The 17712-nt window shown below is 44.0% G+C and overlaps 1 protein-coding gene across 1 annotated transcript in view; it reads right to left on the bottom strand.

The window, feature by feature from the left end:
• Positions 1-3632: 3632 nt before the first annotated feature.
• dpt (dermatopontin) overlaps positions 3633-17712 on the bottom strand; it is a 41291-nt gene continuing 27211 nt past the window's right edge. Inside the window, 2 exon segments of the mRNA XM_071202966.1 lie at positions 3633-3677; positions 4394-4514. Coding sequence (XP_071059067.1) covers positions 3633-3677; positions 4394-4514 — 166 coding nt within the window.

Here is a 17712-nt window from a genome sequence, read left to right as displayed (position 1 = left end):
TGCAGAGCAATAATGTAATATAATACATTATTTCATATATGTTAAATATTTATATATGTATTTTTATATAGTCTTAAAGTTACAACCGGCCCTTTGAGTGCAACCATAATGCGAATGTGGCCCGCAATGAAATTGAGTTCGACACCCTGCTCTCTATGATATGATCGGTCTATATTTCTTTCAACACACACACAATTGTTCCCTTCAAGACAATATCTCAATCCGTCACACCCTGCATCCCACTGAGTGTTTTTATGACCGTGACAATCCCACCAAATGGCCTTCACCGTCATGTGACCTCCACTAAGAGAGGCTGGAGCCTGATTGGTGTTTTCCACCACCATGACCACAGCGTCCAATTATCCAATTGTTGTTTGGAAGACTTTCACATGCTGCCAAATGGCTTCCAGTTCCTGCAGCAACCAAAAGTCTCCGTGAGCCCAAGTCCTCTGGAAGACTCACAGACAAACATCTTATAAACTAAGATGTATTATAATCAGTTCAACACGGTTAGAAGTGTGTATATCAAGATTTAAATTAGGCAAAGCTCTGCTGCACAATGCACTTTTGCGTACCCTAGTTAGCATAGATATGTTTGCATGCCTTAAGTACTTTACCTATTATCTAACAAGCTAGCTATCTTAAAAGTCAGTTAGTTAGCTTAACATTATTCATGATAGAGAAGCTTGAATTTCAGAACATAAAACTCAATTTGGTTAAAGGTCCCACGTCATGCTTTTCCGGTTATCACCGTCCCCGTGTTGTTATGAAGGTTTTTCTGCATGTGAACGGTCTGCAGTCACAAACCCTCAAAGTGCACCCTGTAGCGAGTAGAGCTCTAACTCAGAGACGACCTGTCTGCTGCCCCAGAACGACTCGATGGACATTTCTCTGTTTCCATTGTTTTCTTCTTGGGTATAGTGACGTATATTTCGGGTATAGTGACGTAACGTTACGTCCGCGGAGCCGTTACGTTTGGACCAATCCGCGGACTTCCTCACTAGGGTTGCCAGAAACTGACCATGATCAAAATCGATTATTCGCAGCCCTGGCGAATAATAATCGATTATTCGACCCCCCCCCCCCCCCCCCGCGGGAGAGGAAAAAAAAAAAACTCAGACAAAAGGAATTCCGTTGTTTTCTTTACTGTAACATGTTTAACAGTACAAACAACAAACAAGCATGTCATCACCTCGACGTGGCCGTGAAGTGAAGTTGGTAATGGCCGGCTGTGCTGCGTCTTTCTCTGTAACCTCTTTGCCGTGCTTCGCACTCAAATGCGAACGCATTGTTGAGCTGTGTGATAGACCAACGTCTTTTCGCAAAGCTTGCATTTAACTTCCTTTGGACTTGTAAGTTCGAAGTAGTTCCACGAGGAGGAACTCTTTTTACCTGCCGCTTTGTTCATCTTTAGTCGCACGTGTGAGGGAGAGGGGGGGTGGGGGCGGGGGCGGTGTGTAGCGTGCTGCAGCAGCAGTCTGCTCTGCACGCAGGCTTCCTCCAAGTTTACAGTAAAACAAACTGGTGGTGTGACCAATGGCCATTTACAATTATTAATACTATTACTATTATTAGTAATAGTGAAGGAGTTCAAGTATCTCGGGGTCTTGTTCTCGAGTGAGGGATCAATGGAGCGTGAGATGGGCCGGAGAATCGGAGCAGCGGGAGCGGTACTGCAGTCGCTTTACCGCACCGTGTGACGAAAAGGGAGCTGAGCCGGAAGGCAAAGCTCTCTGTCTACCGGGCCATTTTCGTTCCTAGCCTCACCTATGGTCATGAAGGATGGGTCATGACCGAAAGAACGAGATCGCGGATACAAGCGGCCGAGATGGGTTTCCTCCGCCGGGTGGCTGGTGTCTCCCTTAGAGATAAGGTGAGAAGTTCGGTCATCAGGGAGGGACTCGGAGTTGAGCCGCTCCTCCTTCGCGTCGAAAGAAGCCAGTTGAGGTGGTTCGGGCACCTAGTTAGGATGCCACCTGGGCGCCTCCCTAGGGAGGTGTTCCAGGCACGTCCAGCTGGGAAGAGACCGAGGGGTAGACCTAGGACCAGGAGGAGGGATTATATCTCTTCGCTGGCCTGGGAGCGCCTTGGGATCCCCCAGTCAGAGCTGGTTGATGTCGCCAGGGAAAAGAAAGTTTGGGGCTCTCTGCTGGAACTGCTACCCCCGCGACCCGACCACGGATAAGCGGGAGAAGATGGATGGATGGATGGACTATTATTAGCATATATATATTTATATATATTTTGGTTGAAACTAAGCCCGAAAAAAAAAAATACATAAAAAAATATAAATAATAAAAAAATAATATATAAATAAAATCGATTTTTAAAAATAATATTCGATTATGGAGACTGTAACGAATATTCGAATAATCGAATAATCGCTGGCATCCCTATTCCTCACACACACACACACACACACACACACACACACACACACACACACACACACACACACACACACACACACACACACACACACACACACACACACACACACACACACACACACACACACACACACACACACACACACACACACACACACACTCGGCTGAGTTCAGCGAGACACCGCGGAACTGGGCACACACACAAACTCCCAGCCAGGCTGCGGGTGTGTGTGTGTTTCGGGCTGGGTTTCGCTGTCTCGCAGACGGCCACTGGGCTCACAGGGAGGGGGGGGGCAGGAGCCCAACAAGCCGTTTAGGACAGAGAGTGAATACACAGACTTTACAGAGATGCTGTGAGAAACCAATGTGAGTTTGGAACATTGAACAATGTAAATCTATTCTAGTAGACGTCAGCAATGGAACTATGATCAGTGGAAATGGCCACGGGACCTTTAAGTCTGTCTTTAACATGATTATTTTTGTCCAATCCATCTTTTTTTAAAACAGCAATTGTAAATGCAAAACGGCTTCAAATCTAGGTTAAAAATGGACTGGATCACAATTTATATTGGAGTTTCGGGTTTTGGTGCGACATCATTCCTTTGTTTGTTTGTTTGTCCCAGGGGTGTCAAACTCAAGGCCCGGGGGCCAAATCCGGCCCGCGACTTAATTCAATGTGGCCCGCAAGAGCATACAAAGAATATAATAAGTTTATTATACGGTTACACGCCACTTTACAGGAGCACGTTGCCCATAAACTACATGTCCCACAATGCATCTTGTTTTGTGAGATGCGCACTGAAGAGACTTGCAATTATTTGCCCTGGACTTCTGCTTTCAGACGTAGTTAATTATGAAGTTAATACCCTATCCGGTAATAATCCAATGCAGAGGAAGTTATGTGTTATAATACATTATTTTATATATATTAAATATATTATATATTTATAAAGTCTTAAAGTCACAACCGGCCCTTTGAGTGCAACCATAATGCTGATGTGGCCCGCGATGAAATTGAGTTTGACACCCCTGGTCTAGACATTTAACTCGTATGTGAGCAGTGATGTGTGCACGCCAGACTTAAAGACAGTGATGATACAGGGTGTGTGGGCGATGCATTTAACGAAAGTAAACCATGAATGAAAATGCGAATCATATCAGTTATTATGTTTTTTGTTTAAATGTGAGAGTAAATATAGTTGTGCTTTTATATGGTGAGGGGAAAGTTCTATAAACTCGCAGTCAAAGTCTGTCGTTCTGCACAGGATGCACTTCCACTGCCGACCCCTGAAACAAAAGACAAAAATGTGTCACTTCAACAATCGTAAAACTTTACTGGTTTTTCTTTGGTGTGCCAGTACGTTCTGGTCCCATCAGGCAAACTCCGGAGTCTTCCAATTGAGAGGACTTCAACTATTTCTGGATGGATTTCTGATCCAATCTGTGGCCTCATGGGATCAGAAGTTATTAGGAGATAAACAGATGTTGTAGTTAGGTAAACAAAAGATTGTGATTTGGTTTAAAAATAGTGCTATTAGTTAAGTTTTGAAGTCACGTGACAGTCGACAGTAAGGGCTTATACTAAAGCTACTCACGAACATGGGATGGTTCAGTTAGTCCTGCATTTTTTGGGTCCATCCAGACCACTGAGACCACTCTGACCACTCAGACCACTGAGACCTGAGTTCCTATGCAATATCTTTCCCTAATCTACTTTTCAAATATGTGAACTAAACAATTGATTTATTATTGATATTTATTAATCCTTACTGAAATTGAGTGCAAGTTAATTTATGTGCAGGACTATTTCTTGTTTGTACACAAAATACCCTCTGTCAAACCAAAGTATTTAAATAACACTAAAGTTTGTGTACACACATAAAGTGTATCTCTTTTATTTAGTTAGTGTCTGCTTCAGCTTCATAGGAGTCTGGTTCCGATCCTTTCCCCAAAGTATAGAAGTATCTCAGTGTGCACGTCCTGTAACAAAGCCCTGTGAGTACGTGCATGCAGGGGTAGGGGCAGCGGCGCTCGTAGTAGAACCGCCACTCTCGGTCCAGAACGGATTCAAAGTGCTTGCTTTGTACGCCGGCCACCAGCCCGTTGCGAGTGCACGAGGAAGTCCTGCGAAGAAAAAGAGAGTCGATCAGTTATTACGATAAAAACATACATTTCACTATATTGAACTAAGGGACTGTGTGTGTGTGTGTGTGTGTGTGTGTGTGTGTGTGTGTGTGTGTGTGTGTGTGTGTGTGTGTGTGTGTGTGTGTGTGTGTGTGTGTGTGTGTGTGTGTGTGTGTGTGTGTGTGGTGTGTGTGTGTGTGTGTGTGTGTGTGTGTGTGTGTGTGTGTGTGTGTGTGTGTGTGTGTGTTATATATATATCATAATTCCAGTTACTTGTGTGTGTGTGTGTGTGTTATATATATCATAATTCCAGTTACTTTTGTGTGTGTGGTTGTGGTTTTGTGTGTGTGTGTGTGTGTGTGTGTGTTATATATATCATAATTCCAGTTACGTGTGTGTGTGGTTGTGTGTGTGTGTGTGTGTGTGTGTGTGTGTGTGTGTGTGTGTGTGTGTGAGTGTGTTATATATATCATAATTCCAGTTACGTGTGGTTGTGTGTGTGGTTGTGTGTGTGTGGTTGTGTGTGTGTGGTTGTGTGTGTGTGTGTGTGTGTGTGTGTGTGTGTGTGTGGTTGTGTGTGTGTGTGTGTGTGTGTGTGTGTGTGTGTGTGTGTGTGTGTGTGTGTGTGTGTGTGTGTGTGTGTGTGTGTGTGTGTGTGTGTGTGTGTGTGTGTGTGTGTGTGTGTGTGTGTGTGTGTGTGTTATATATATATCATAATTCCAGTTACTTGTGTGTGTGTGTGTGTGTTATATATATCATAATTCCAGTTACTTTTGTGTGTGTGGTTGTGGTTTTGTGTGTGTGTGTGTGTGTGTGTGTGTTATATATATCATAATTCCAGTTACGTGTGTGTGTGGTTGTGTGTGTGTGTGTGTGTGTGTGTGTGTGTGTGTGTGTGAGTGTGTTATATATATCATAATTCCAGTTACGTGTGGTTGTGTGTGTGGTTGTGTGTGTGTGGTTGTGTGTGTGTGGTTGTGTGTGTGTGTGTGTGTGTGTGTGTGTGTGTGTGTGTGTGTGTGTGTGTGTGTGTGTGTGTGTGTGTGTGTGTGTGTGTGTGTGTGTGTGGTGTGTGTGTGTGAAGGTGTGTGTGTTATATATATCATAATTCCAGTTACTTTTGTGTGTGTGTGTGTGTGTGTGTGTGTGTGTGTGTGTGTGTGTGTGTGTGTGTGTGTGTGTGTGTGTGTGTGTGTGTGAGTGAGTGTGTTATATATATATCCTAATTCCAGTTACGTGTGTGTGTGTGTGTGTGTGTGTGTGTGTGTGTGTGTGTGTGTGTGTGTGTGTGTTATATATATCATAATTCCAGTTACGTGTGTGTGTGGTTGTGTGTGTGTGTGTGTACCAGCTCTCTCTCTGGATGATATGAAGCACAGACCAGTCTTCTACAGCACTGCATGAATCAGAAGAATGGTTCAGTAGAACCAGGACCAGTAGGACCAGGACCAGTAGGACCAGGACCAGTAGGACCAGGACCAGTAGAACCAGGACCAGTAGAACCAGGACCAGGACCAGTAGAACCAGGACCAGTAGAACCAGGACCAGTAGAACCAGGACCAGGGTATATAGACTATTCTGCACCATTTCTATTATATTTTATTTGATTGACTTGCACTATTCTCCGTGTTATCGCGTTGCCCTGTGGGAGGAGCCTGTGGCTGCAGCTATGTCCACACGACAATAGAAGCCTTGAGCCTTGAACTATATTGACAGTGAAAAACACAGACTGTCAGTCTCTCTCCTTCAAGTACTTCCTCACTCCATGGAGAGGTGACACATTAGAGAGAAAAATGCATCTTTCTTGTTTGAGGGTAATACTGGTTTGTTGACAGTTGTTGTGTTTATGACCCATATACTACGCTGTCACCACAACACGGCCAACAATACGAGGCTCGAGCAGAAGGAACGGCCCCGCGTTTGTCATGGAAACATTCGTGTCGCTGCAGGGTGAAGCCGCTGTAACTCAAACAGACAGAGTCGTAAAGAGAGGAAGGCGTGGCGGCGATAGAGAAATCCTTGTTTGTCTTTCAATCTGAGGGCTGGGTGCCGTCGAGTTTACCTCCGAATGAATCCGAAGAACTCCCAAGAAAAGGCTCCGAAAACCGTGAAGAAGTTCTTCTTCATGTCTCTTCTACATCAACATGTGTCCCCTCTTCTTCATGTCTCTTCCATATCAACATGTGTCCCCTCTTCTTCATGTCTCTCCTACATCAACATGTGTCCCCTCTTCTTCATGTCTCTTCCATATCAACATGTGTCCCCTCTTCTTCATGTCTCTCCTACATCAACATGTGTCCCCTCTTCTTCATGTCTCTTCTACATCAACATGTGTCCCCTCTTCTTCATGTCTCTTCTACATCAACATGTGTCCCCTCTTCTTCATGTCTCTTCTACATCAACATGTGTCCCCTCGTCTCCATGTCTCTTCTACATCAACATGTGTCCCCTCTTCTTCACATCTCTTCTACATCAACATGTGTCCCCTCTTCTCCATGTCTCTTCTTCATCAACATGTGTCCCCTCTTCTTCATGTCTCTTCTACATCAACATGTGTCCCCTCTTCTTCATGTCTCTTCTACATCAACATGTGTCCCCTCTTCTCCATGTCTCTTCTACATCAACATGTGTCCCCTCTTCTTCATGTCTCTTCTACATCAACATGTATCCCCTCTTCTTCATGTCTCTTCTACATCAACATGTGTCCCCTCTTCTCCATGTCTCTTCTACATCAACATGTGTCCCCTCTTCTCCATGTCTCTTCTACATCAACATGTGTCCCCTCTTCTTCACGTCTCTTCTACATCAACATGTGTCCCCTCTTCTTCACGTCTCTCCTACATCAACATGTGTCCCCTCTTCTTCACGTCTCTTCTACATCAACATGTGTCCCCTCTTCTTCATGTCTCTTCTACATCAACATGTGTCCCCTCTTCTTCATGTCTCTTCTACATTAACATGTGTCCCCTCTTCTTCATGTCTCTTCTACATCAACATGTGTCCCCTCTTCTCCATGTCTCTTCTACATCAGCATGTGTCCCCTCTTCTCCATGTCTCTTCTACATCAACACGTGTCCCCTCTTCTCCATGTCTCTTCTACATCAACACGTGTCCCCTCTTCTCCATGTCTCTTCTACATCAACATGTGTCCCCTCTTCTCCATGTCTCTTCTACATCAACACGTGTCCCCTCTTCTCCATGTCTCTTCTACATCAACACGTGTCCCCTCTTCTCCATGTCTCTTCTACATCAACATGTGTCCCCTCTTCTCCATGTCTCTTCTACATCAACACGTGTCCCCTCTTCTCCATGTCTCTTCTACATCAACACGTGTCCCCTCTTCTCCATGTCTCTTCTACATCAACATGTGTCCCCTCTTCTTCATGTCTCTTCTACATCAACATGTGTCCCCTCTTCTTCATGTCTCTTCTACATCAACATGTGTCCTCTCTTCTTCATGTCTCTTCTACATCACCATGTGTCCCCTCTTCTTCATGTCTCTTCTACATCAACATGTGTCCCCTCTTCTTCATGTCTCTTCTACATCAACATGTGTCCCCTCTTCTTCATGTCTCTTCTACATCAACATGTGTCCCCTCTTCCTCATGTCTCCTCTACATCAACATGTGTCCCCTCTTCTCCATGTCTCTTCTACATCAACATGTGTCCCCTCTTCTTCATGTCTCTTCCACATCAACATGTGTCCCCTCTTCTTCATGTCTCTTCTACATCAACATGTGTCCCCTCTTCTTCATGTCTCTTCCACATCAACATGTGTCCCCTCTTCTTCATGTCTCTTCTACATCAACATGTGTCCAAATGTCTCTCAGAGGGGCGTGGGGAGGGGCTCCTTATTTTCATCTAAAGTAACAGACAGAGAATCAGCACTTTGGAAACAGGGCTGAAACAGAGGGGATTGTGGGTAATGCTGCAATGATCTGTTTGGTGTTTCAGCCAATCAGAGACAGGCTCTGGATATATCTGAGACCTGTGATATATTGATGAGAAACAGTGGGAGAGATGTCAGGATACAGTCCTTCCTCCAATGAAGCTTTTTCTCAAAGTTACGTAATCAGATCAAACCGTTTTTCTGAATGACCGGATCCAGGAAAAGTCTGCAACATGTGGTCCATAAAAGCATCACAATGTGAACTCCCCGAAGGCCCGTTGGCGATTGGCCTGTTTCACTGGAGGAGGAAGTCATGTCTTCCAGGAAGACACACACGCACTGCATATTGAATTGTGATGTTTACAGACCCGGGAGGACCAGGAGGAAACAATGGACAGAACAATAACTCTTTATATCTGTAGCATCTCTAGTTGCACAGTTAAAATCACAGTTGTATAACATTTTGAACATCTAAGAACAATAATGCCAAAGCACTTGGTTTAAATGTATTTCTGGGGAGTAAAGTACAGCTGTCTCTTGCAAATAATGTTTCCAAACGACTAAAATACATTCTCCATTACGTAGCAAAAAACTGAGCTAAACTACCTCGTTAGGTTCTGTGAGATATCATGGTTTGGCTCAAAAGCTGTTTTAGCCAACTTAAGTTACGCATATAAAGTTTAACGTCACGTAAGTAGGATTTTAGTTTTGGTAACTCTAAAGCCCCTGTCACACTGTCCCGAAGTTGACACCCGATGGACACACGAATATGGAATTGTGAATTTCGCACGAAGATGGCCCCGAACCACACGAAGGCAACATTTACATTACATTTAAGACGTACAACTGCAATGAAAGTACCAAAAACAATTATGTTACAGTACTATGATACTGTACTGATATCTTCAGACTTTGTTCTTTACTTTATCCGTCTTTATATGTAGAAAATATTACGTTTTCTCCGTCATGTTGTTGTTTCCATAGCAACAACAACTTCCTGTCAACTCTCCTTCAAAATAATATATTATATCCTTTTTAGTTTCACAGAACACAAATTGGGTTATTTACATAATATGTTTACATGATTTTGTTGTGCAATAAAACAACCCGATGGACACACGATAAAGGACATGTTCAAATGCGGCTGTGATCGTAACATCGGGCCGTTCGTGAGGGCATCGTAAGCCATCGTATGACCGCCGGTGGAGTTTCTCAGGCTCCGGCAGCAACTTCGTGAGCGGAGGCACAATCTTACAAAATTGCAGAAGGACCTTGCGAAGGTTCATTTTCGTGTTGAATTCGTGTTTCAATTTTGCCCTTCGTAAGGCCATCGTGAGGGCATCGTGTTATCCTCGGTGCCATCGGGCATTCGCCCCGATCAGAGTGAGGGCGAATGCACCGATGATAACACGAAGATGCCACGATTCGACAAGATGCCCTCACGAGTGCCTTACGAAGTTGCCGCTCACGAAGTTGCTGCCGGAGCCTGAGAAACTCCACCGGCGGTCGTACGATGGCTTCGATGCCCTCACGAACGGCCCGATGTTGCTACGATCACAGCCGAATTTGAACATTTCCATCGGGTGTCAATTTCGGGACAGTGTGACAGGGGCTTAACCCTCCACACATGAAGCCTTTAGACTTTGTTTAGTGACTTATTTGTGGGACAAAATTGTCGTCCTTCGAATTCACGTTGATTATAGATCATGCTGCGTTTGATTTTGATAAACTCGTAGCATTGATGTTGATTTAAAGTAAGTTTGCACGAGGGATTGTTTCGAATGAACCAGTCAACCCACAAACAACCCGGCAAGACGTGAACATGTGACGATTTACCACGCTGGGAGACGTGAAGATGTCACGATTTCGTCCCTTCAAACGTGACAGTTACACGGTATTGTTAACATCGCCCAACCAGTGGAGAAATACCCGGAAATGCCAAGCAAATGCTGTACCACGACGGTCGGTTGTTTTTGTCGATATTAATATAATAATGATTTATTTTTTTTAATAGATTTCGCCGATTTTCTTGTTGCCCAGCTGGTCGACGCGTCTTTGAGCAGAAACAAAGGCTACATTCATGTATTAAAGCGATGTTAATCCATGCGTGTGGATGTGGAATTAATGGACGTGCCGTTGCCAGGCAACAGCTTGTTTTCATGTTAATTTACAAACTCTTCAACGTCACTGTACTCAGGAAGAAAAAAAGAGATGTCCAGCGAGGCGTTCTGGGGCAGCAGACAGGTCTTCTCTGTGTTAGAGCTTTACTCGCTACAGGGTGCACTTTGAGGGTTTGTGACTGCAGACCGGCTACATGCAGAAAAACCTTCATAGCAACAAGGGGACGGTGATAACCGGAAAAGCATGACATGGGCCCTTTAAGACTCACCTGTAACAGTTTCAAAATCTTTTGTTAAGAAGACTAGAGATTTTAATGAGACACTTGGGCTTGCTTGTCTTATCCATGTATTTTTTCTTTTTATGTTTATTTTATTATCTTTTCCTTTTAATGACTGATCTTAAATGCCATTTTCTTAATGTCTTTCGTTTTTTGTAAAGCACTTTGAATTGCCTTGTGTTGAAAAGTGCTATATAAATAAACTTGCCTTGCCTTGCCTTTCATAAGCTTTGAATGTTCCGGGAGCAAAACACCAGGATTAATAGCATTGATTTAAAAAAGCGTGTTCATGTTCTTTACTGCCTATCTTCTGTAAGTACTATTTTTTTTTATTATGCATACATATTTGTTAGCAGTGGTTGAACTACTGCAGTTTAAAATGAGTATCCACGAGCGAACCAGTGCAACCTGGTCTTTACGAGACCAAAGACTTCCTCTGGTCGCAATTTTTTTCACTGTTCCAGATAAAGACTGGAGATCTTCCACTCCGAAAACACGGGTGGTTTTGTTCATACAACAGTTTCAGAGTTAAACTCCACACAGACGCCTCGCATGGGCCCGTGTTGTCTGCTAATAGCGACCTTTAACAACCTGTTGTTGGTCAAAGTACTGCACTGAGGTCTTTGATCTGTTTCTCCTCTTGGCGATTGGAACAGTGTCGGACAAACGGTCCAGAGACGTGCCTCTGACGTGGGTTTTAACATTTTCAGACATGTTGATCTGATGAGCGAACAGCTGCTGAGCAGAGCAACGAGAGTTTCCCACAACACGCACTGTACACGTGTAATCTGGCGAATATGGTATCGGCGCATTTATGAATTATTGTAGTCGTATGTCATTCTCAAATGAGACACAAGTTGGCATTGGAAGTTTATGCAAACCACAGATGTGTTTCCTTCTCACTTCGGCTAAATCAGGGCTGTCAAACTCAATTTCATCGCGGGCCACATCAGCATTATGGTTGCACTCAAAGGGCCGGTTGTGACTTTAAGACGATATAAATATACATATATAAATATATTTAATATATATAAAATAATGTATTATAATACATCCTCTGCATTGGATTATTACCGGATAGGGTAATACCTTCATAATTAACTACGTCTGAAAGCAGAAGTCCAGGGCAAATAATTGCAAGTCTCTTCAGTGCGCATCTCACAAAACAAGATGCATTGTGGGACATGTAGTTTATGGGCAACGTGCTCCTGTAAAGTGGCGTGTAACCGTTTAATAAACTTATTATATTCTTTGTATGCTCTTGCGGGCCACATTGGTTAAATGGATTCCTTGTGTCCCTCACTTGCGTCGTTTCCCTGCGACTAGTCCCTCCCACCAAGGAAGCAAGGAGAGACGCAAGGAAACCACGAGAAGCAGGGAAATGAGTTTTAACAGCAATGGGACGTCCTTTCCTCCGGAGCGTCACGTGAAGCGACGACCGTTTGTGATGACGCCGCACAGCTGATCGCCTGACAGCAGCTCTGTCCCCGTTATTTCCACACACACACCGCCTCTGTTACACATTTACTGACACACACACCAGGGTTTCCGTTAGCCGGTAATTACCGGTTTTTAGCTGGTAAAATTTATAAAAAACCGGTAAATTCAAAACCTGACGGTCAAAATGTCTGGTAATAATTAGGGAGGCTCCGATCGATCGGCCGCCGGTCATTATCGGCCGATATTCACTCTTAATAGTTTGATCGGTGCTCTCTATAAAGGCCGATCAGGAGAGCTGGATCTGATCGATATGGACATGAACGCGAGTGAAGTATAACCGGACGCGAGAGAGAGATCAGATCAGCTGCTGAGTCTGACGGAGACACGCAGCTCTGCAGAATCACCTGAAGCCCCGCCCTCTGTTTAGTGCGCTGCAGGAGCTGCTTGAGAAACTGACTGCTGTGAGAGAGAGGGAGGGAGAGAGGGAGGGAGAGAGAGAGAGGGAGAGAGAGGGGAAAAGAGAGGATCCGTTTCTCCCGTGTTATTATTCAAAGTTGATGTAAACTTCTGAATAATGTACGTTATCTACTACAAGTAGTTTGTTTGAATGTAATAATTATGTTGTTTGTTGTTTGTGGAATCATTTATTGAAAAATTAATCTGAATTTTTTTCGATCTGTTACGATTATAAACTGAAGCAATATGAAAATGAGCCCCGTGAACTGAGTTTTAAACTGAAGCATATCTGCTCATAGTCCGGTGATTACCTGCTAACGGAAACTCTGCTACACAACTATTATTATTATTATTGAAATATGACCGGTAAGTTTCAAATTTGTCCGGTAAAATAAAATCTGCCCGGACATTTGACCGTCGAGAAAAAATCCTAGCGGAAACCCTGACACACACATGTGTATCATCTGTTGTAGACCCACATACATAAAATAAAATAAGAACTAATTGATGATTAGTGATTTGTGCCCTCTTTGTTGTTCAGATATTTCACATATTTGTAACTAAATGAAACATGAATTGAAACAAAACACGGTATAAACTGAGGAGGGACTCCCGTGAGGTTCGTGTGTTTTCTTCACTCCGCTGGGAAACGGCTCTCATGTCAAGAAGCATCAGATCAGTGCATGCGCTGCCTCGTCCAATCAGTGAGCGATACACAGTGAGGGGGCGGGGCGAGTGTCTGAGGATTTCATCAAAGGATGGTCTGGTGGTTCCTCGGTTATAGCTCCTCCATTATCGCTCCTCGCTCCTCCGGCAGAAATAAGGCCATTGGGACGCTGCTCAAGATGGCGCAGACAAATCAACTTCCGGTGAGAGCGAGAGCGAGGAAATGAAAAATAAGAGAAGTGAGAAGGGCCCCCGGTTTAATGATGTTTGCAGAAATGGACAATGCCACAATCTTTGCACGATCATTCTGCATCTTTAATATTCTGTATATCAGCACTGATTAAATCCCCGATGACCAACACATTCTCCCTCCAAAATCAGCGCAAAAAGGCGGGTTTGTTTACAAGAAAATTAACCATAAACTCCTTTTGTTATTGCCAGTAAACAAGTTTGGGTTTCAAGGTCACTAACACCCCGAAAACAGACTTACGGCGCGTTTCCACTGCAGGCCTCGCTCGGCCTCGCTCGGTTTGGTTAGGCCTTATTAGGCCCGGCTCACTTTAATGCTGCGCTTCCATTACAGTTTAGGAACTGGGGCAGTTACTATAGTAACGCAGTGTAGGCGGAGCTGTGACGTCATCTTCAATGAGCGCCCCAAAAAAACAGCCGTTAGCTGTTAGCCCTCAGAGCTCACAGCTCCTCAGATCTGTTCAGAAACTAGACAGAAGTTAAACAAGTACAAACCACGGACTGCCTGTGTCATGGAAGATACAGTCGCTGGTTTATTTATGTCTGTAGGCCGTTGTTGTGAGTGTGGACGGTCGGAGCATATACAACGTTAGCTTAGCCAATCTCCATTCAGAAAACACGCATTTTAAAGGTGTTTCTCTGCCGTCTGTCTGCAGACTTGTCAAAGCATGAATTCATGGTTCTTACTAACCGGTATCAGTGTGTTGTTACTTCGGCATCATTTTGAAACGTGTATTACAATTAAATCACGGTCAAATATGTTCATCTTGTTGTAGTTGTAGCCCCCTTGCCAGCGATTCTCTCTCTAGTTTAGCATACTGAAGGAGTAGGTAGCACTTTCTCCGCGCCGTTCCTATGAGCTTGCTTTAAAAGAAGGAACACTCAAAACAACCAGGACGAGGGTTAAACAAAAATCTGTTTTAATCATAAAAGGTAATAATGCAATACAATATCATACATTACCATACGAAGCCATATCATATGCGTAATGTCAGGAGTATGCCTACTCCTGGCCTTGTTCACGAGCTGCCCCGACCTTCCGGTCCGGGCGAGAAGAGAGGGAGAACAACAAGACGCACATCGTCTCAATACCAACAGAAACAGGAAGGGGTGGAGTTTCATTTGGGAGATACCAAAACGCTGTCTCACAGGGAATCAGCGCGGGCAGCAGAGAACCAAACAGTTTTCAGTTTGGAGCAAAACACATTTTTATTATGTAGCTTATCACACAATAGTCCATATGTTTTCCCGCTATGAAAGCCACAGGTGTTGGGAAGGCCTGCAGGATGCGCATCATTATATCTGGGGAAAATGTCCCTCCCAATCTGCAAAGCCTATCGATGGTTTAACCCAGAAAAACACTCACAATTAATTCTGCATCTCCCTTCTTCAAAAATAGCTTAAAAACACCCTTTTGATAAACAGGTAAAAGTCAAAGAAAAAGACTATTGCGCTAATCTACTTTTAAGAAAAAGGGAACATTGTTTCAGGAATCTATAACAAAAAACCTCTCTATAAATAAGAGGAAAAATGTACTTTTTGTTCCTTCAACTATTAACACACAGGAATGTATAAACCCACACATATATTAGAGATGACATGATGCAATACACCTCCTATAGATGGGTGACATTAAAATGAACATACCAAAAATATGCTGCCTCACTTCTTCGGTACAATATTTCACATCAATTTCCACAATACTCAGCCCGACTCAGCCTGGTTGTTCCTGGCCCTAGAACCACGATTTAGTCGGGCCAGAAAAAAGGTGAAAAAGTCGCCCCGGGCCAAAACTAGGCCAAGTGGAAACGCAACCAAAAACGGGCCCCGCACGGCTCGGCACGCTAAAAGCGAGCTACCCGCTGCAGTGGAAACGCGCCATTAGTAAACAGTGATGTTCGTTTTCCCTTTTTTATATCTGTTTCATATTCAGTCTTTCTTTCAAGTGTTTAAATGAAGTTTGCTTGACAATAACAAATAACATGTCTATCAGTGGAGTGTGGTGACTTTGAGCAGAGCATTCATTCTTTGTTTGGTACATCAATAAATCATAATAATTGTCTAAATCCCTGTTTGAGGGATTGTTCACTGCACTGTCACGAGGGACGGATATTATCACCGCGTCCTCCGGGTGTTTCCGTGCTGAATTTGATAAATAAGACCCAGGCGTTTGTCCTGGGAATGAATGCTGATTGTAAACTTTCCCACTGACGACAAAAGCCAGATGTGATTGGGTGTTTTGGTCCAGTGGGAAAGGCGGCTCCAGCGTAATGTTTGCAGTAAGATAAACATGAGGAAGAACCCTGGATAGACATCCTGCAAGGAAAACCACTTGTTTGGATTCTTCCAAATCAAATCAGTCAAACTAACATGGTATTTTTAAGTTTGAATGTTCCCAAACTCTTATCTAGCTGATAAAGTCAACGACAGCAGAAAGCAGGTCTTCAATAAGTAAATAATTCCCCCACCACTCAATTCAACCATGGAAAACCATGTGGTCATCAAATCTGTCCAAATAACATGCTATTTAAAGTTATGAAAGTCAAACATTTCCAAAATTGGGATCAATAAATTATCTGTCTGCCTGTCCGTCTGTCTGTCTGTCTGTCTGTCTGTCTGTCTGTCTGTCTGTCTGCCTGTCTGTCTGTCTGTCTGTCTGTCTGTCCGTCTGTCTGTCTGTCTGTCTGTCTGCCTGCCTGTCTGTCTGTCTGTCTGTCTGTCTGTCTGTCTGTCTGTCTGTCTGTCTGTCTGTCTGTCTGTCTGTCTGTCTGTCTGTCTGCCTGCCTGTCTGTCTGTCTGTCTGTCTGTCTGTCTGTCTGTCTGTCTGTCTGTCTGTCTGTCTGTCTGTCTGTCTGTCTGCCTGCCTGCCTGTCTGTCTGTCTGTCTGTCTGTCTGTCTGTCTGTCTGTCTGTCTGTCTGTCTGTCTGCCTGCCTGCCTGCCTGCCTGTCTGTCTGTCTGTCTGTCTGTCTGTCTGTCTGTCTGCCTGCCTGCCTGCCTGTCTGTCTGTCTGTCTGTCTGTCTGTCTGTCTGTCTGTCTGTCTGTCTGTCTGTCTGCCTGTCTGTCTGTCTGCCTGCCTGCCTGCCTGCCTGCCTGTCTGTCTGTCTGTCTGCCTGTCCGTCCGTCCGCCCGCCCGTCCGTCCGCCCGCCCGCCCGCCCGTCCGTCCGTCCGTCCGTCCGTCCGTCTCTCTCTCTGTCTGTCTGTCTGTCTGTCTGTCTGTCTGTCTGTCTGTCTGTCTGTCTGTCTGTCTGTCTGTCTCTCTCTCTGTCTGTCTGTCTGTCTGTCTGTCTGTCTGCCTGTCTGTCTGTCTGTCTGTCTGTCTGTCTGTCTGTCTGTCTGTCTGTCTGTCTGTCTGTCTGTCTCTCTCTCTGTCTGTCTGTCTGTCTGTCTGTCTGTCTGTCTGTCTGTCTGTCTGTCTGTCTGTCTGTCTCTCTCTCTGTCTGTCTGTCTGTCTGTCTGTCTGTCTGTCTGTCTGTCTCTCTCTCTGTCTGTCTGTCTGTCTGTCTGTCTGTCTGTCTGTCTGCCTGCCTGCCTGCCTGTCTGTCTACTTTTAAAGAAGTAGGAAGTAGGGCTGCTCAATTAATCGCATTTTAATCGCAATTACGATTATGGCTTGCAACGATTACGAAAACAACGTAATCGAAATATAATTTTTATAATTTTCTTTTTATTGGTTTTTCAGTTGAATTATACTTAACGTTCAGGGTAATCAACTTTTCTCCAATAAATTGATGTTTTCAAAGTAAATGGATAATCGTTTTTAATAATCGTGATATCAATTATCGACCCAAATAATCGAGATTATGATTGTTGCCATAATCGAGCGGCCCTAGTAGGAAGTATGTGTTACTCAAATAAATCACCCACCACTCACCACCAGGTCAAACCAATGAAATGTATCTTATTTGGATTCTTTAAAATCAAATTAGTGCACCAACAATTGTAATTAAAGTCTCAATGCACTTTGAAAAGTTAATGAAAGTAAAAATCATGTGTTAACAAGTCCCCCACCACTCCATGCCACCAAGTCTTTTTGATCTTTAATAAAAAGATGTATGCTTCTTCGTTAACATGAAGCTGTCTTTGGCTCTTTTCTGCTG

The sequence above is a fragment of the Pseudochaenichthys georgianus genome, chromosome 4, assembly GCF_902827115.2.
Source record: "Pseudochaenichthys georgianus chromosome 4, fPseGeo1.2, whole genome shotgun sequence".
NCBI lineage: Eukaryota > Metazoa > Chordata > Actinopteri > Perciformes > Channichthyidae > Pseudochaenichthys > Pseudochaenichthys georgianus.
The sequence above is the reverse complement of the archived record's forward strand: the minus strand, read 5'-3'. Positions and strand labels throughout refer to the sequence as shown.